The 20,104-nt window shown below is 33.3% G+C and overlaps 1 protein-coding gene across 3 annotated transcripts in view; it reads left to right on the top strand.

The window, feature by feature from the left end:
• Positions 1 to 20,104, top strand: part of LOC127711175 (ataxin-2-like) — a 77,531-nt gene that overhangs the window by 41,402 nt on the left and 16,025 nt on the right. For 2 of the 3 annotated variants that reach the window (XM_052217142.1, XM_052217144.1), the window contains exons 12-18: positions 7,156 to 7,352; positions 8,340 to 8,415; positions 9,870 to 10,032; positions 11,050 to 11,082; positions 12,894 to 13,045; positions 14,238 to 14,346; positions 19,574 to 19,785. In XM_052217142.1, coding sequence (XP_052073102.1) covers positions 7,156 to 7,352; positions 8,340 to 8,415; positions 9,870 to 10,032; positions 11,050 to 11,082; positions 12,894 to 13,045; positions 14,238 to 14,346; positions 19,574 to 19,785 — 942 coding nt within the window. The remainder of the gene's footprint in view (positions 1 to 7,155; positions 7,353 to 8,339; positions 8,416 to 9,869; positions 10,033 to 11,049; positions 11,083 to 12,893; positions 13,046 to 14,237; positions 14,347 to 19,573; positions 19,786 to 20,104) is intronic. The other variant, XM_052217143.1, reaches the window with a different exon arrangement.

Here is a 20,104-nt window from a genome sequence, read left to right on the forward strand (position 1 = left end):
TTAAAGTAAATGGATCTTTTTGAAATTTGACCATAAGGTTAAATACCACAAAAGGAAGGTTGGGATTGATTTTGGGGGTTATGGTACCAACAGTTAAGGAATTAGGGGCCAAAAAGGGGCCAAAAATAAGCATTTTCTAGTTTCCAGACAATAACTGTGGAACGGTGTATGGATCTCTCTGAAATTATACTACAAGTTTCCATACCACAAAGGGATGGTTAGGATTTGCTTTGGGGGGTTATGGCTCAAACCGTTTAGGAATTAGGGGCAAAAAAGGGGGAAAAACAAGGTTGTCCTGGTTAATGGACAAATACTTTAGTACAAAACATAATTTAAAGCAGTGTAAGGGAGATAAATCAAATACATCAATGAAATTATCTCCCTTACACTGCTTTTAAATTATGTATAAAGTAATGGTTAATGAACAATAAAGATAATTTAAAACAGTGTAAGGGAGGTAATCCAAATACAACGTTTTGGTTACTTCCCTTACACTGCTTTTAAATTATGTTTAAAGAAATGCATATTTATAAAGGAAGACCAGTAAAAATATCTGCAAATGTTGCATCTTTTTTTTTTACAAAAAAATCCATATGAAAGATTTGACACTATATTTTTAATTCTATTATAAAATAGATTAAGTTAGCACTATGGTAAATTTAAATGGGTAATTATGGTTGCCAACTCCATTGGAAATTTGAATTGAGATTATGACCATATCTTGAGGGAAAGAATTTTTTTGGGGAAAAAAGGGGGGGGGATAAAAAGAAATTGTGGGGGGTCAATTTTTTCTCATTTCAGATTTCAGAAATTAAAAAAATTATTCTTCAAATATTATTTTTTTTTCAAATTTCAAATATTGAAAAATTTCAAGAAGAAATCTTTAATTGCACAGTATGGCGCATTAGATTTGTAAAATCTTTGATCACATTTATTTATTTGTTATGCCGAATCCAACAGTGTATTTAGATTTTTAATTTTTGGTCCAGTTTTCAAATTGGTCTACATTAAGGTCCAAAGGGTCCAACATTAAACTTTGTTTGATTTTAGCAAAAATTGAATATATGAGGTTCTTTGATATGCTGAATCTAAACATGTATTTAGATTTTTGATTTTTGGCCCAGTTTTCAAGTTGGTCCAAATTGGGGTCCAAAATTAAACTTTGTTTGATTTCAACAAAAATTGAATATATGGGGTTCCTTGATATGCTGAATCTAACCATGTACTTAGATTTTTTATTTGTGGACCCCGCTATCAAATTGGTTCATATTGAGGTCAAAAGGGTCCAAAATTAAACTTTGTTTGATTTCATCTAAAATTGAATTATTGGGGTTCTTTGATATTCCAAATCTAACGGTGTATTTAGATTTTTAATTTTGGGTCCTGTTTTTTTAAATTGGTCTACATTAAGGTCCAAAGGGTCCAAAATTAAACTTAGTTTGATTTTAACAAAAATTGAATTCTTGGGGTTCTTTGATATGCTGAATCTAAACATGTGTTTAGATTTTTGATTATGGGCCCAGTTTTCAAGTTGGTCCAAGATAGGGTCCAGTATTTAAACTTTGTTTGATTTCAACAAAAATTGAATATATGGGGTTCTTTGATATGCTGAATCTAAACATGTATTTAGATTTTTGATTATGGGCCCAGTTTTCAAGTTGGTCCAAATTGGGGTCCAAAATTAAACTTTGTTTAATTTCAACAAAAATTGAATATATGAGGTTCTTTGATATGCTGAATCTAACCATGTATTTTGATTTTTTATTTGTAGGCCCCGCTATCAAATTGGTTCATATTGAGGTCAAAAGGGTCCAAAATTAAACTTTGTTTGATTTCATCAAAAATTGAATTATTGGGGTTCTTTGATATGCCAAATCTAACCGTGTTTTTAGATTTTTAATTTGGGTCCCGTTTTTTAAATTGGTCTTCATTGAGGTCCAAAGGGTCCAAAATTAAACTTAGTTTGATTTTAACAAAAATTGAATTCTTGGGGTTCTTTGATATGCTGAATGTAAAAATGTGTTTAGATTTTTGATTATGGGCCCAGTTTTCAAGTTGGTCCAAGTTGGGGTCCAAAATAAAACTTTTTTTTGATTTCAACAAAAATTGAATATATGGGGTTCTTTGATATGCTGAATCTAACCATGAATTTAGATTTTTTATTTGTGGGCCCCGCTATCAAATTGGTTCATATTGAGGTCAAAAGGGTCCAAAATTAAACTTTGTTTGATTTCATCAGAAATTGAATTATTGGGGTTCTTTGATATGCCAAATCTAAGCGTGTATTTATATTTTTAATTTTAAGTCCCGTTTTTTAAATTGGTCTACATTAAGGTCCAAAGAGTCCAAAATTAAACTTAGTTTGATTTAAGCAAAAATTGATTTCTTGGGGTTATTTGATATGCTGAATCTAAACATGTGTTTAGATTTTTGATTATGGGCCCAGTTTTCAAGTTGTCCAAGTTGGGGTCCAAAATTAAACTTTGTTTGATTTTAACAAAAATTGAATATATTGGGTTCTTTGATATGCTGAATCTAACCATGTATTTTGATTTTGGACATTGGACCATAATAGGTAAATTAAAAAAATTCAAGTTCTTAGACCACATTCTTTCTGTGTCAGAAACCTATGCTGTGTCAAATATTTAATAACAATCCAAATTCAGAGCTGTATCAAGCTTGAATGTTGTGTCCATACTTGCCCCAACTGTTCATGGTGCGACCTCTGCGGTCGTATCAAGCTGCGCCCCAGCGAAGCATTTTATTTAAATTGCTCTACATTAAGGTCCAAAGGGTCCAAAATTGAACTTAGTTTGATTTTAACAAAAATTGAATTCTTGGGGTTCTTTGATATGCTGAATCTAAACATGTGTTTAGATTTTTGATTATGGGCCCAGTTTTCAAGTTGGTCCAAGATAGGGTCCAGTATTTAAACTTTGTTTGATTTCAACAAAAATTGAATATATGGGGTTCTTTGATATGCTGAATCTAAACATGTATTTAGATTTTTGATTATGGGCCCAGTTTTCAAGTTGGTCCAAATTGGGGTCCTTAATTAAACTTTGTTTGATTTCAACAAAAATTGAATATATGAGGTTCTTTGATATGCTGAATCTAAACATGTATTTAGATTTTTTATTTGTGGGCCCCGCTATCAAATTGGTTCATATTGAGGTCAAAAGGGTCCAAAATTAAACTTTGTTTGATTTCATCAAAAATTGAATTATTGGGGTTCTTTGATATGCCAAATCTAACCGTGTTTTTAGATTTTTAATTTGGGTCCCGTTTTTTAAATTAGTCTTCATTGAGGTCCAAAGGGTCCAAAATTAAACTTAGTTTGATTTTAACAAAAATTGAATTCTTGGGGTTCTTTGATATGCTGAATCTAAACATGTGTTTAGATTTTTTATTATGGGCCCAGTTTTCAAATTGGTCCAAGTTGGGGTCCAAAATAAAACTTTTTTTGATTTCAACAAAAATTGAATATATGGGGTTCTTTGATATGCTGAATCTAACCATGAATTTAGATTTTTTATTTGTGGGCCCCGCTATCAAATTGGTTCATATTGAGGTCAAAAGGGTCCAAAATTAAACTTTGTTTGATTTCATCAAAAATTGAATTATGGGGGTTCTTTGATATTCCAAATCTAACGGTGTATTTAGATTTTTAAATTGGTCTACATTAAGGTCCAAAGGGTCCAAAATTAAACTTAGTTTGATTTTAATAAAAATTGAATATATGGGGTTCTTTGATATGCTGAATCTAACCATGTATTTTGATTTTGGACATTGGACCATAATAGGTAAATTAAAAAATTCAAGTTCTTAGATCACATTCTCTCTGTGTCAGAAACCTATGCTGTGTCAAATATTTAATAACAATCCAAATTCAGAGCTGTATCAAGCTTGAATGTTGTGTCCATACTTGCCCCAACTGTTCAGGGTTCGACCTCTGCGGTCGTATCAAGCTGCGCCCCAGCGAAGCATTTTATTTCCCTTGTCCGTCTGTACGTACCGTAGAAAGGCTTGTATAGTCCGCGGTTTTATTCTCCAAAATTGGACCTTCCAGACGGGGTGCGGACTATAGAGTACAATAAGCAAGAAATAAGAGAAACATTTCAATTTCGCGGGCGAGGTGGTTTGTTTACATTCCGCCATCTTTGTTATTTATATTGTAGAGGGCGCTCTTATCATTTTTCAAACTAATAATTTTAACTCATCCATATTAATAAGTTATTTCTATTCAATATCAAATTAATACTGATAAATATAAAAACTAAACCTTTCATTACAAATTTCTCATTTCTTTTCAATGCATTGGTTGAAATAAACTGGTATCTGCATGATTGAAACTATACAAACATAGTGAAAAAGACAACCGTAAACCAGCTTAGAATTTGTAAACTACAAAACGTAATCGGTTATTGTTCGTTCCGTTTTGGTGTTTCATACTGACTAATATGGTTTGTATTAGCTTAAGACCCTTCAAACATTAATGTGATAGATATATTAAAGACTGTTTTACAAAAGGATGTAACTGTTTTACTTTCAAAGTCGTATTATAGTGATATCTGTTATGTACGGATTTCGACTCTCACCGGTTAATTTCTTCTATTACACGTGCTTTTTAAACTTCCTGTTTAAACATACACTAGTTTCTAAATTGTTTTTTAAGTGAATTAAACTTATTTTAACAATCATGAAGCATTCTAGAATCATTTACAAGCAGTTTCAGCTTCTGTTTGATGATGGAAAACAGGTTTTTCCAAGAAAATACCGCAAACGACCGCACTGGATTTGAAATTACTTCAGTTTCATTAGACCTTTTCTAACAGTTACAAAAAGTTTTTTTACTTAAAATTTCGTGGGGAGAAGGGGGTGCGGACTATGTACCAGTGCGAACTATACAAGCCTTTCTACGGTACATCCCTACGTCCCAAAATTGGTTTCAGTTCTCTAACTTGAGTTTGCCTCAACCAAATGTTATGAAACTTATACACAATGCTTATTACCACAAAACACAGATCAAATTCTCCTAGCTAAATGGATGTCCATATTGGTGTTGATCATTATTTATTTACCGTTTAGGAGTTATGACCCTTGACTGTATTGGTGTTGACCATTATTTATTTGCCGTTTAGGAGTTATGACCCTTGACTGTATTGGTGTTGATCATTATTTATTTGCCGTTTAGGAGTTATGACCCTTGACTGTATTGGTGTTGATCATTATTTATTTGCCGTTTAGGAGTTATGGCCCTTGACTGTATTGGTGTTGACCATTATTTATTTGCCGTTTAGGAGTTATGGCCCTTGACTGTATTGGTGTTGACCATTATTTATTTGCCGTTTAGGAGTTATGACCCTTGACTGTATTGGTGTTGACCATTATTTATTTGCCGTTTAGGAGTTATGACCCTTGACTGTATTGGTGTTGACCATTATTTATTTGCCGTTTAGGAGTTATGGCCCTTGACTCTATTGGTGTTGACCATTATTTATTTGCAGTTCAGGAGTTATGGCCCTTGACTGTATTGGTGTTGATCATTATTTATTTGCCGTTTAGGAGTTATGAGCCTTGACTGTATTGGTGTTGATCATTATTTATTTGCAGTTCAGGAGTTATGACCCTTGACTGTATTGGTGTTGATCATTATTTATTTGCCGTTTAGGAGTTATGACCCTTGACTGTATTGGTGTTGACCATTATTTATTTGCAGTTCAGGAGTTATGACCCTTGACTGCTCAGACAATGACACATTTAAATATAAGAAAAACCCAGTTTGCTGTCATTTTGACATGTTTTGTAACTACAGGAAAATTTGGACCAGGGATAATTTTGTGGTTTAAACATACTGGCAGACAAGGTTCACCTGAACTCATTGTCCTGGATCATTGATAGTGTAAAGTTTATGTGATACTATTAGTAAAATCTTTATGAAGACTTTTAACATAAAATCAATCATGGTCAGTGAAGCAGGCGAGACGTTTCAATGTGTGCATTCTAACAAGAAACTGTATAGCAAAAATGATCAATTGTACAAGATCTACAAAAAATGCCAATATGGCCGAAACTATTAGATGGCTCCCTAAGGAGTTTTTGCCATTAAATTAAGATTTTCTGGTCTAATTTTTTGTGGTTTTGAATAAAAGTAAGGTACAATCTGTGTACTTCTAAATGATTAGCATTACAAGATCTACTAAATTAAAGTAACTGATTGCAATAAAGCTGAAATTAATATCAAAATGGCATATCTTTTCATACAAGTTAAGCGATTCAGCCTATTATGAGCTGCTTGTTCTGAAAGACTTTAAATCTAAATTAAATCATGATCTATAAAGCAGGCGACACATTACAGCACCTTGTTTATCTCTTGAATTTCTCATCATAAATAATAGGAAAACAGTTTGGGTTTATGGGATCCTTGCGAATTTTATATGTCTGTCAAGAGGGTTCAGCTGACATTGACCTAATTTCATGGATGAGTGATCAAGGTTTACTGATACTTTTAAGTAGACTATATTTGGTGAATGGAATGATTGTAAAGGTCTCTCTCTTGTTAGGCCAAAAAAGAATATGCATGTTTACTTTCACCTCTTGATAAAAAAGTTTTATTAGGTTTAAATATCAAAGCCAGAAATAAATATCCTTATCGATTCTGTTATTGCATTTACCTTTATTTCCAGTTAGCAGCCATTTGTCAAAGATGTTTTTGTCATTCAAATTTGAAATTAACCGTGTTTCACACAAAACTTGTTGACCATGTTTGACATAAAGCTAGCGGTTGAGCAAAAGGACAATACTGGTGAAAATATGATGTTCCCAATTTTCATTGAAAAAAGTTAGGGTCAGCCGGGGTACAGTCAACAGATGTTTTTGGTCCTTGTGTCTGTTTCCCAATTAATAAAAGCAATGGGTCAACTATATTTGGTGCATTGAATGATTGTAAGCTTTACATGTTGGTCTGTCAAGATTCATATGAACTTGACCTCATTTAAATGAATAACTGATAATGTAAAGTTTAAGAGATACTTGTAGCATAACTTTCTCTTGAAGATTTCAACATAAATTCAATCTTAATCAGTTAAGCACTCTTGTGCTACTTATAGTGATCATAAAAAATGTATCTATAAGAAAGTTGTTGGTTTTTTTCAGTTATCTGAGGACTCTAAAGAAACAAAGAAAAGTCCTGAAAAAGTTGAAAAGACTGAACAGAAAGAAGAATTAGAAGAAAAGACAAAATCGCCACCCCCACCTGTTCCAACTACTTCTGCTGCACTTCCTGTAGTTGTCCCAGCTACCACTCTAGATCCCCCACAGTCTAAAGAGGAACCAAAGCCAGAAACAAATGAGTAAGTTAAAACCCCAAGACTAATGGCTTTCTAGGCCATTCAGGGTCTAAAGAGGAACCAAAACCAGAAACAAATGAGTAAGTTATTATTCCAAGACTAATGGCTTGTCTGAGCTACCACTCTAGACCCCCAGCAGTCTAAAGAGGAACCAAAGCCAGAAACAAATGAGTAAGTTATAACCCAAAGACTAATGGCTTGTCTGAGCTACCAATCTAGACCCCCAACAGTCTAAAGAGGAACCAATAGATATAGCAAAGCCAGAAACAAATGAGTAAGTGATAATCCCAAGACTAATGGCTTGTCTATGCTACCAATCTAGGCCCCCAACAGTCTAAAGAGGAACCAAAGCCAGAAATAAATGAGTAAGTGATAATCCCAAGACTTATGGTTTGTCTAAGCTACCAATCTAGGCCCCCAACAGTCTGAAGAGGAACCAAAGCCAGAAACAAATGAGAAAGTTATTATCCCATGACTAATGGCTTTTTAGACCATCCACAGTCTAAAGAGAAACCAAAGCCAGAAACAAATGAGTAAGTTATTATCCCTCGACTAATAACCTGTCTGAGCTACAACTCTAGACCCTCCATGGTCTAAAGAGGAACCAAAGCCAGAAGCAAATTACTGCCTCTAAAATGTTTCACAAATTGGTTTTGAGTCTCTACCTTTTGTTTTCCTAATAAAATCAAATATCTACAATTTTACTAAGTTTTGACAGTTAGTCAGGGTCATAATATATCTTTTCAAGTTCACTTATTTAAGTTACATTTGTAAATATAATTTTCAGGGTAGTCCATTCATGCAGATTTTATAAGCACAAAAAAAAGGTCTCAGACCTCTGGTTATTTTTCTAATGAAGTATAAAATCTAATCCTCCTGAAACACTAATTGTCTTCCAGACACCTATATGGTTATTTAATTTCTTAATTTCATTTCATAAAATAGTGTTTTGATGTTTTAGACATAATTTAAGATGTGTCTTCATTTCAGTATTTTGAAGAACTCCAGCCTGAATCCCCATGCAAAATCATTTGTCTTGAATCCTAATGCAAAATCTTTCCAACCGGTAAGTCAGTAGATTTATTTTATAAAGCATAGTTAGAATAGCATTGTTTTTCTCTTGATATCTGAGGGTTCTCAATGAACATTTTATAAAGAAATAACATTGCAACCCTCTTGGTATCTGAGAGTTATCAAGGAGCATTTTATAAAGAAATAACATTGCAACCCTCTTGGTATTTGAGAGTTCTCAAGGAGCATTTTATAAAGAAATAACATTGCAATCCTCTTGGTATCTGAGGGTTCTCAAGGAGCATTTTATAAAGAAATAACATTGCAACCCTCTTGGTATCTGAGAGTTATCAAGGAGCATTTTATAAAGAAATAACATTGCAACTCTCTTGGTATCTGGGGGTTCTCAATGAGCATAATAACATTGCAACTCTCTTGGTATCTGAGGGTTCTCAATGAACATTTTATAAAGAAATAACATTGCAACTCTCTTGGGATCTGAGAGTTATCAAGGAGCATTTTATAAAGAAATAACATTGCAATCCTCTTGGTATCTGAGAGTTATCAAGGAGCATTTTATAAAGAAATAACATTGCAACTCTGTTGATATCTGAGGGTTCTCAATGAGCATTTTATAAAGAAATAACATTGCAACTCTCTTGGTGTCTGAGGGTTCTCAATGAGCATTTTGTTAAGAAATAACATTGCAACTCTCTTGATATCTGAGGGTTCTCAATGAGCATTTTATAAAGATATAACATTGCAACTCTCTTGGTGTCTGAGGGTTCTCAATGAGCATTTTTATTAAGAAATAACTTTGCAACTCTCTTGATATCTGAGGGTTCTCAATGAGCATTTTATTAAGAAATAACATTGCAACTCTCTTGATATCTGAGGGTTCTCAATGAGCATTTATTAAGAAATAACATTGCAACTCTCTTGATATATCTGAGGGTTCTCAATGAGCATTTATTAAGAAATAACATTGCAACTCTCTTGATATATCTGAGGGTTCTCAATGAGCATTTTATAAAGATATAACATTGCATATCTCTTGGTATCTGAGGGTTCTCGAGAAACGTTTTATTGAGAAATAACATTGCAACTCTCTTGGTGTCTGAGGGTTCTCAAGGAACATTTTATTAAGAAATAATTTGTATTTGGGATTAAAAGAAGCATGTAAGATATTTTATACCAACATTGATTCTGTTGTCTATTTTCTTCTCAACCTTTTCAAGAATCATTTTAAAAGTTTTTAGTATCAAATTATTGTCTGATGTGTTTAACAATAAACCAAATAAGTCCTTGTAAATTGGAAGTAGAAGGGTATAAAAATTAATAGAATTATTTTGTTTAATCCTGAAAAATATTATATAGTGCCTGTAACTACCAAATGTTTGGCAAATCATACAATTACCATTCCTTACAAGAACTACAGTTGATGATTCCTACGTGCCAACATCACAAAAAATACATGTGGGGGTATGCATTTGTTGTTTTTAATTACAGAAGCAGTATCCCCAGCAGGTTCCCACACCACCACGACCACAAACACAGAGTCCAATCATACAACCGATGCCTCCGGCAATGGCACCAATGTTCCAGCCAGTTATCTTCCAAACTCAACTTGGTCAACAAATGCAACAACAACAAAGACCACAGCCAAAACGAGGTCAGTTTGCATCCATGTTTTGATGTGCATGATCTATATAGATGTGAGCAAAGTAGTCGTGCATCATGTTTCTAGCCAGCCAGTACATACATTATCATTTTTCTGTCTTAGCATTATTTATTAATGAAAAGAAAGTTGTGTTTGCTTCAGAATTTAAGCTATCCAAGGAACAATTGATAGGCGGAACCAGGTCTTGTATCCGCTCGATCCATCTGTCTTTCCGTCTGTCCAAAAGAAAAAGTTTTCTTGTTTCTGTGAAAGGGAATGATATAATTTTTGTGTTGCATCTTAATAATGTTGAGTAATAGCGAGTAAGCAATTTTTAAATCTACTGTTTAGCCACTTCCTGTTTGGCGATAGTTTTTACAACACTCATTGTACAAGGAAGATTTTTGTCAAAGTTTTCTCTGCTTCTTTGAAAGGGAATGATTTGATATTTGGTCAGCAGCTTGATCATGTTAAATTGTAGCGAGGAAGCAATTATCAGATCTGCCATGTAGCCACTTCCTGTTGACTAATAGTTTTAAATTTTACAACACTGGTACAAGGAAAATTTTCGTCACACTTTTCTTAGCTCCAATTGAAGTGAACAACTTTTATTTTTGGTCTGGGAATGATCTGTCATTCTCCTTTCACATGTTACCTCAATCAATTGCATGCAGTGATGCAGGTCCAGACCTGGTATTGGTTTTGTTCAAAGTTATTATAGAGTCAATCGTTTATATGTACCAGTAACAAGGTTAAATTGTTGGATTTTTTATATAGACCAAAAAAAAGGAGGAATGAGTTCTGGTTAAAAATTGTAAAAAAAAAATGGAGATACTATAGTTAACCATATGATAGAGGTTTTATGAATGAGATTTGGGGTATATCTTAGTATGTAAACACTTTGGATAATTAAAGATAAAGTAATTTAGAGAGGGAGGGTAGTATTGTAGAATGTCTCGGTAAGAAAATATTATATAGTGTTGACTCTGGTGTTGAAACAAGAAATTGAGAGGTTGGCATGTATTACAGACAATGGTAATAAAAGACCACCTCCTCATGCAGGTAACTTCCACATGTAACCTGTTGTGTGTCAAGTCAAACCAAACAATTTGTCACAAATTATCAACTACATTTAAATTATGGCCATACCAGGTTGATAAAAATTATTCATACATGACACAGGTAGTATTTATCTGCAACTGGGAGATTCTAATTCAGTGGTGTTGGCTCTAAGTAAAACACTCTATGTTTCTGAAGGTAGAAGAGATGATTAATCCATATTGGGTCACATACAAAGAACATTTGTGACAAATTGTTTGTTCTGAACTTAAGACAAATCAAGGTATGCAGAAACATAAAAAGGTTACCATGAATGTAGACAGTAAATTTGAAGTTTTTATAGAGGATTATAACTTGCTGGTGTTCTTCAGTAATTCAATACCTTGATTTGTCTGTGTGAACTATTGTTTTCATGCTTGATGTGGACTTAATAAACATCACATTGCTTCCTACCTTATCACTTCTTCACTGAATCACATACTTCACAGTGACCAATCATATACCATACAACTATATATAAACATACTTCACATGTTAATGCAGTGACAAAAGTAACATCTAATATGATTAGACAAAAAGTAGTGTATTAAAGTTTGAATGGACAGGAAGCAGTTTCAAATGGAAGATTAAATTTGAAGAAATCATGTAATGTTTGTGTCGAGTGACACAGGATGTCTTACAAGAGTTTTATATTATGTTATTAAAATTATTTTCTTGTTTCTAAATTAAACCCTTAAATAGTTATAACAAATTAACTTACCCACGGGAAAATGTGGGAATTTGTTTACAGGAAACTTTCCCTTTCATACTACAGAAGTTTTCTTTTAGAAGGTGATTGCCAGTGAACTATACATAAAAAGCAGCAATGGAGTAAAGTGTCAATGAGACAAAGTTCAATGTAGTTCTTAAGTATGGTATTTTTAACATAGTTGTTTTCTTTTTGCCACTAATTTGCGGCCGTTGTCAGTTGTCTGTTGCTTGCAAACTTTTCTATAAATATATTCTCCTCCTTTGGCCAATATCTCAGAAATGATCAGCACAACAAGATGCCTCTTCCATGAAAATTGGAGATTAATCAAACTATCTCTTTTTGTGCTATTGCCCCTGAAAAATATCCTTTTTTTCTCCAATTTTCATTTATTTGCAGTTACCTTGAAAATTATAATAGCTAGGTGAAAAGTGTAAATTTGAAAACTGTAGGAGCTAGGTAAAAAGTGTATATTCCAAATATGATCAGCAGTACAAGATTTATTTACCCTGAAAATTTACAAAAATCAGACAACCTGTTTCTGAGTTGTCCCTGAAATGTTGATTTATACTGTTTTTTGCAGTTTTAAGCTATGATCTCAAAAAAAACTTTTTAAGAGTTAGGTAAAACGTTTTAAATGCAAAAATGATCAGCAACTCAAAGAATGACTAGTATGAATATATATAGAGATACTCGTTATCAGACTGAATCTTATGTAGAACAAAGTTATATCCAACGAATATATAGAGATACTCGTTATCAGACACAGTTTTTCACCAGGTGAGCAATACAGGCTCACATGTACCTCTTATTTACTACACATTTTTGTAAGAACTAATGGAGTAATGTGGGAAATCTCATCTAGACATATTTGTATTATATATATATACTTACTAATAAGAGGTCTCTCATTTAATATAGGTGTTTTTTTCCAGTGGGAACATTATAATAAATTTTACCAGTGATATTTTTTGTTTATATTTGTTAAATGATTTGTTTGCCTTGAATTATGTCATATAGAACAAAGTTTAATGAATATTATAGCAACAGTGCTTGTCTTTTACAGCTGTGGTATCTATTCATCCTCCCAGAACAGATTTTACTGCAGCAGCAGCACAAGCAGCCACAGGGGCCCCACTGTTAGCGCACACCAATTACTCAGCTGTGCAGTACACACCCTTTATGATGCCTCAACCAGCTAGTTATCAAGTAGGTCAGGTATGTAGACTACAGTAAACACCCTTCATGATGCCTCAACCAGCAAGTTATCAAGTAGGTAACAAGTTACAGATCAAGTTCTAATTTTGTTCCGATCTGATGATTTTGTGCAGAGTTATGGTCCTTGGACTTAGAAAATTCACCCAAATAATCAGTTCTCCACCCTTTTTTTGGTCATGCTTGAAGATATTGATTTGATAATTGGTATGTAGTTTTATAATGACAAGTTACAGATCATGTTCAAATTTTGTTCTGGTCTGATGATTTTGTGCAGAGTTATGGTCCTTGGACTTGGAAAATTCACTCAAATAAGCAGTTTCCAAACTTTTTTTGTTCCAGTATAATGAAATTTTAACCGGTAGGGGACTATGTATTGCATTGCAATACTCTCAGAATGCTTGTTATTCAGGTAATGCCTTAGTCTTTCTACCCTCCCACATTTAAATGGAATATCCCTCATTTGACCTTTTCAGGTGATGCCATTGCCTTCCTACCATCCCAAATTTAATTAGAATATCCCTTATCCTTTGATACACTTCTCAGGTGATGCCTTCCTACCCTTCCACATTTGAATGGATTATCCCCTATCTTTTGATTAATTATTCAGGTGATGTCTTCCTACCCTCCCACATTTGAATGGATTAGCCCTATCTTTTGATTTACTATTCAGGTGATGCCTTCCCACCCTCCCACATTTGAATGGATTAGCCCTTATCTTTTGATGATATACTTCTCAGGTGATGCCTTCCTACCCTCCCACATTTGAATGGATTAGCCCTATTTTTGTGATTTATTATTCAGGTGATGCCTTCCTACCCTCCCACATTTGAATGGATTAGCCCTTATCTTTTGATCTACTATTCAGGTGATGGCTTCCTACCCTCCCACATTTGAATGGATTAGCCCTTATCTTGATTTACTATTCAGGTGATGCCTTCCTACCCTCCCACATTTGAATGGATTAGCCCTTATCTTGATTTACTATTCAGGTGATGCCTTCCTACCCTCCCACATTTGAATGGATTAGCCCTTATCTTTTGATTTACTATTCAGGTGATGCCTTCCTACCATCCCACATTTGAATGGATTAGCCCCTATCTTTTGATTTACTATTCAGGTGATTCTATCATACTCTTCCATCATGTCCATATTTGAATAGAATAGTCCTTATTTTTTGTGATTTATTATTCAGGTGATGCCTATGCCTTCAGCCACACCAGCAGCAGGACCACGTATGATGACCCCACCATCAGGGGCCACTATGGATATGAGTCAACAGCCCTCAGGTCATACGATGTTCAGTAAGTACTTTAGGTGTCTGTGCATGAGTTGTAGTACCATTTCAAGGGGACTGTTTAGATATTTAAGTCCAAATACTAGTTTATCAGCTCTAGTTTAGATATTGAAGTCCAAATACTAGTTTATCAGCTCTAGTTTAGGACTCTAGTGTAAAGTTAGAACTCATGCGAAGTAAATTTTATAATAAAATGAAAGCTTCATAGAGTACAGGTACATATTTCAAATATTAAATTACATGTTTTCAAGCACCAGTTCATAATTCCCATTTTCTTGATTGATTTATTGATTTTTGTTTGCATAATGTCCAGTAGTCCGTTTTCATTGAGAGTTTGAAACAGACAGTTTTATAATCAATCAAGGGTCTAACTTAAACAAATTATTACAGAAAATAACAGGCATACTGTTATTGTGGGAATTCTGACAGAGTTATCTCCTCCTGTCATGAATTGTGTTGAAATAACACATGTCCGTATTGTACAAAGAAACAATGTCTGTTATAATGCCTTTTAGTTATCACAAACATTTTCATCGGGTGAAACGCAAATCAGATACTTTCAAATTTACCACTGTTTGTTTTGTTGTTAAGATAAAGTGTGATTTCAACATGTTTACATTATTATTTGCGTCATTTTCGGTAAAACAACATGGGCACAGTGATTACCTGTTTGTTGTATTTTGAGGATAACTTCGTCTCACATAAAAAAAATTAGGGGAATTGATTTAATATTTTCCAGTATTTGGGATTATTTTAGCAATTCGTCAATGATACCTTATGATTAATTGGTTATAAATCCTTCAATTTCAGTTATAAAATCTACTGCACATTTAAGATAGGTCACTGAGCTTATGTTTACAAACAAGTTGGGGTCAAGCTTGAAGTAACAACATGCTTGTTGTAACTCTTTCAATGATTTTTTTTGAGAAGACAACTTCAAACTGTAATATTAAACAAGCATATTGTTTATATTTTTGGCTTGACCCATCTTGTTTGTAAAAAAATTTTCAGTTTTTTTCCTCAATGTGCAGTGGATTCTATAACTGAAATTGAAGGGTTAATATAAACCATTTAATTATAAGGTATCATTGACAAATTGCTAAAATAATCCCTAATTCGTGAAAATATTAAATCAATTCCACTAAAAAAAAAATATTTAGGAAGAAGTTATCATCAAAATAAAACAAACTGGATATCACTGTACCCACGTTGTTTCACCGAAATGGCGCAAATAATAATGTAAACATGTTGAAATCACACAATATCTTAACAACAAAACAAACAGCGGTAAATTTGAAAGTATCTGACCCAATTTGTGTTTCACCGGACGAAATGTTTGTGATAACTGAAAAGCTTGATTTCAACTCAATCTATGACAGGAGGAGATAACTCTGTCAGAATTTCCACAATAACAGCATGCCTGTTATTTTCTGTAATAACTATTTTAAGTTAGACCCTTGACTGATTATGATGGTATAACTGAAGACAGTAGGTTGTTTACAGTAGTACATAGAAAAAGCTAAAGTTGGCAATTTGTTAAAACTTTAAGAATTATTTATTTGGAAACTTTTTATCCTTGAAATTTCAATATTTTCTAATCTACCTCCATTTCAAGCCATTCTTTATTATTCCCCATATCATGATAAAGTTTATTAATCAAAATTCCAAAACAAAATAGTTATAGTATCATGTTGATTACACATGTATTTCTATTTTTTTTTGTAAAGATGTTTTGAGAAGGTCCCTGAAACAATTTTATTTTCATTTTTTTCTCAAGGAAGAAACTTTGAGATAGACCCTGATTATCCAGATGTAATCTGGGAAGATTATTATTGTAAGTGGTTTATAACTAATCAGTTGTACACACTGTTTTGTCCTCGTACCACACATTGACTGATAATTTAAACTTTCTTTTTCTCTTATTTGCAAATATGTTTTTGTGTAACAAATTATAAAATATATTTAAACCTTTTCTTCGAACATTTGATAACTGATTAATAAATGAACTGAAACTTGTTCTAAATGTTTAAAATGTGCTAACAGACTAATGGTGTTATTGAGTTAAGGTAGATTGATAAATGGACCATTATCTTGTATCCCAGTGTGGTATGATAGTTAACTTCTTAATATTATGTTAGGTTATAAAAGGTTATTTCCATAAACCATCTTTATGGGGGGAAAGTTTTACAAACTTTTAAACCACAAATCAAATTTATAACAAATTAATAAATATAGAACAATATTATACCGCTACTCTATGAGTGGGAGCTATATTGCATTCACCTTGTCTGTTCGTCCAGCAAACATTTCAATAACATTCATAAATACTGTGGATTCATTATCATGATGTGTTGGATACCAGTTTTCATGAGTTTCATGGTTACTGGTGAACCACAAATTATAATGTTCAACGAATTACAAAAATTGTGTCTAGGGCTTGTATGCAGATATTGGTGAAACCACGAAATCAAGTATTCATGAAACTCCTCAATCCACGAAAATTGGTCCCCACGAAAATGAATGAATCCACAGTACTACAGAACAGAATGACTTTATATTTGGCCAGCAGCTAGAGAGTAACGAGTTGTAAGGTGTGATCAGTCAGACACCTACTTCCTACTTCCAGTGGGGTAAAACTGAGTATGACTTGTTCTGTTACTTAGAATTTACTTTGATTCATAAATTTTTTGAACTTGGTGACAATGAGTACAATATTAACATGTTTCTGTAGATTAATAAAAACTTTAACTTGCAAACATTTATCATTTTCTAAAACACAGTTTTTGTGATGTTTTGAAGTAAAAATTCTGGACATTAATAAATACAGAATTTAAGATAGAAGAGTCAAAGGTTTCCGGTTTTCCAACTGAAATCATTAATTTTTGGTTATATGGCAGTTAGGTGAGTGTTCAGGAGAGGGACCTATGAAGCATTCAGCTAATGCTTTTAAAATTTTATTTATTTTTTAATTACAAAATGGAGGTCCAGTTTGATATTGACAAGTTTTACTTTGCTGTTCAGGAGTTATGGTCCTTTATTTATTTGGAAATGGCATAATGCTTTGTCCAGGTCAATCAACCTCCTTCAAAGTGTCGGACTGTCCTATACCTGTCAGAAGCATGCAAAAAACCGCCTCCTTCAAAGTTTCCTATACCTGTCAGAAGCATGCAAAAAATCGCCTCCTTCAAAGTTTCCCATACATGACAAAAGTATGCAAAAAATTGTCCTCCTTCAAAGTATCCCTTTGCCTGACAAGCATGAATAATATTGTCCTCCTTCAAAGTGTTCCTTTACCTGACAGAAGCATGCAAACAAATTGCCTCCTTCAAAGTATCCCTTTGCCTTCAAAGTGTCCTATACCTGACAGAAGCATGAAAACAATTGTCCTCCTTCAAATTATTTCTTAGCCTGACAAAAACATGCATGCAAACAAAAATCACCTCCTTCAAAGTGTCCTATACATGACAAAAGCATGCAAACAAAAATCACCTCCTTCAAAGTGTCCTATACATGACAGAAGCATGCAAACAAATCACCTCCTTCAAAGTGTCCTATACATGACAGAAGCATGCAAAAAAATCACCTCCTTCAAGTGTCCTATACATGACAGAAGCATGCAAAAAATCACCTCCTTCAAGTGTCCTATAAATGACAGAAGCATGCAAAAAATCACCTCCAAGTCTTCTATCCTGGACAGGAGGATGCATATAGAATCGGTAAAATCTGAAATCTTATCCAACCTTGACCTCCTTCAAACCTTTAATCGACAATAATCTCAGCCAGTAAAGGTTTTATAAACCTGATACAGATTTAACATTTCTGTGATCCTGATCCTAAGGTCATTAGGGTCAACATTGACACAACTTGTCTCTTGGTACTTGTTGGTTTCATTTTATAGTATGCCAATGCTTGAAAAAAATTCTTGTGGTACTTAGGTATTAAATATGATCAATAACACCTAACTGAGAGGGTGGTAGAGCAGAGTGTTACCCCGAGAAAACATTGTTACCTGAGGTGAAGCCAAGGTTGACATGTTTTTCCAAGGGGTAACAGTCTGCTCTATCACCTATGTCTTATTTTATTTGATTTATTTTACTGAATGTTCTGTCATTATTGTCTTTAAAATTTTTAATTGAAAGTTATTTATTGACGTCATATACATAACAACGTAACAGTTATTAAAAAAACAACAAAAGTGAAGCAAGATGTATTTTTTATTTTGATAGTCTATGAAAAATTTCTGAGGCCAAAAGGTAGAACTTGAGCATTGTCTTTTAAATAATTGATATAAATTCCTTTCAATCATTGATTTTTTATTGGACTGCACGAGAGGGTGACATTAAAAAAATTGTCTCCCGCTGAGCCATGGGATAGAGTAAATAATTTCCCTTGTATTAGCCAATCAAAATCTGGCATTTTTACGTGAAGTATAATAAACTTTATTAGGCGCAGGATCAAGATTCAGGGCTGCTGTAATCTTTCTACCCACATAACACACTCACCATTTGCTGTGGAAACAGATTGTAAATCACTCCTAACACTTCTGATCTTTTATCTTGTGATTCTGGCTTCATGAGAATGTCTCTTTAGCTATCACTTTCTTATATAACCATGGATACATTACCTTAAGTTAATGTTCAGTTCTGCCTTTTACATATTTTGACTTGTGTGCCTTTTTGTTTCGGAAGCTAGACATAGCATTACTGCATTCTGTCACAGAACCATCAACATTTCAGCTCAGTCTGTGGTTTAAGTTTTTTTTAGACATCAATAACTTTGTTAAAACTTCATGGATTTTTATGAAACATGGATAAAAGCTTTTTTTTAATAATCAAAAGACAGTATTAAGAGCAAAATAATAATACAAATTTTCATTTTTCTGGGGTTTTTTTTATGAAAACTAGACTTAAGCTTTTTTTTGCAGTTACCTTTAAGAAACAGTCTAAGGTTAAAAGTTTTTCAGATATCAATAACTCTGTAAAATATTCTTATGATTTTATGAAACTTTGACAGAAGTTTTTTATGATTATTAAAGAGATAATTTCTAGAGGAAATTTTGAAAATATTGTTTTATCAATTTTCATTTTTGACAGCAGGAATCAAAGTGGAGACATAGAATTCCTTGGAACCCATTACATTTTTTGTTTATTTTTTTTTTACCACAAACATGATTAATACATAAACATGAATTGGCCTATCTCTACAATAATATCTACTCTCCTTATCTATTTCAGCTGTGGGACAACATGGGCCAATGCCAGCACATATACAACATCAACCGTACCATAACCCACAGCCTGCACACATAGGACCACACCCGGGCCAACAGAATCAACAGAATCACCCAGCACCTAGTCCTGTTCAACATGTTGTAACGTCATCTCAGTCACATCCGCCGACGTCAACACCTCAACCACATAACCCTTATCAACAGATGTCGATACAGGTACACTATCAATAGATTAGAAATTTGAATAGTGTTCTGTATGGATAACATGTTATTCTGAATTGTATAGAATTTTTCTTTCAGAAATTTACAAAGAGTGTGCCTCAATGGTGGATGCTTTGTCTTGTATATAGATATAAGAAGATGTGGTATGAGTGCCAATGAGACAACTCTCAGTTACTTATATTACCTTAGTTATAAATTGTTATTTGCTTAATGTACAGTGGCAAATACTTCATACATATTCACAAGAACAAGCAATTAATCCTGTGGGTAGGTAAATATAGTAAAATGTTTCATTACGCTTATTTCAATAGTA

This window comes from Mytilus californianus, unplaced genomic scaffold (assembly GCF_021869535.1).
Source record: "Mytilus californianus isolate M0D057914Y unplaced genomic scaffold, xbMytCali1.0.p SCAF_8, whole genome shotgun sequence".
In the NCBI taxonomy this organism is placed as follows: domain Eukaryota; kingdom Metazoa; phylum Mollusca; class Bivalvia; order Mytilida; family Mytilidae; genus Mytilus; species Mytilus californianus.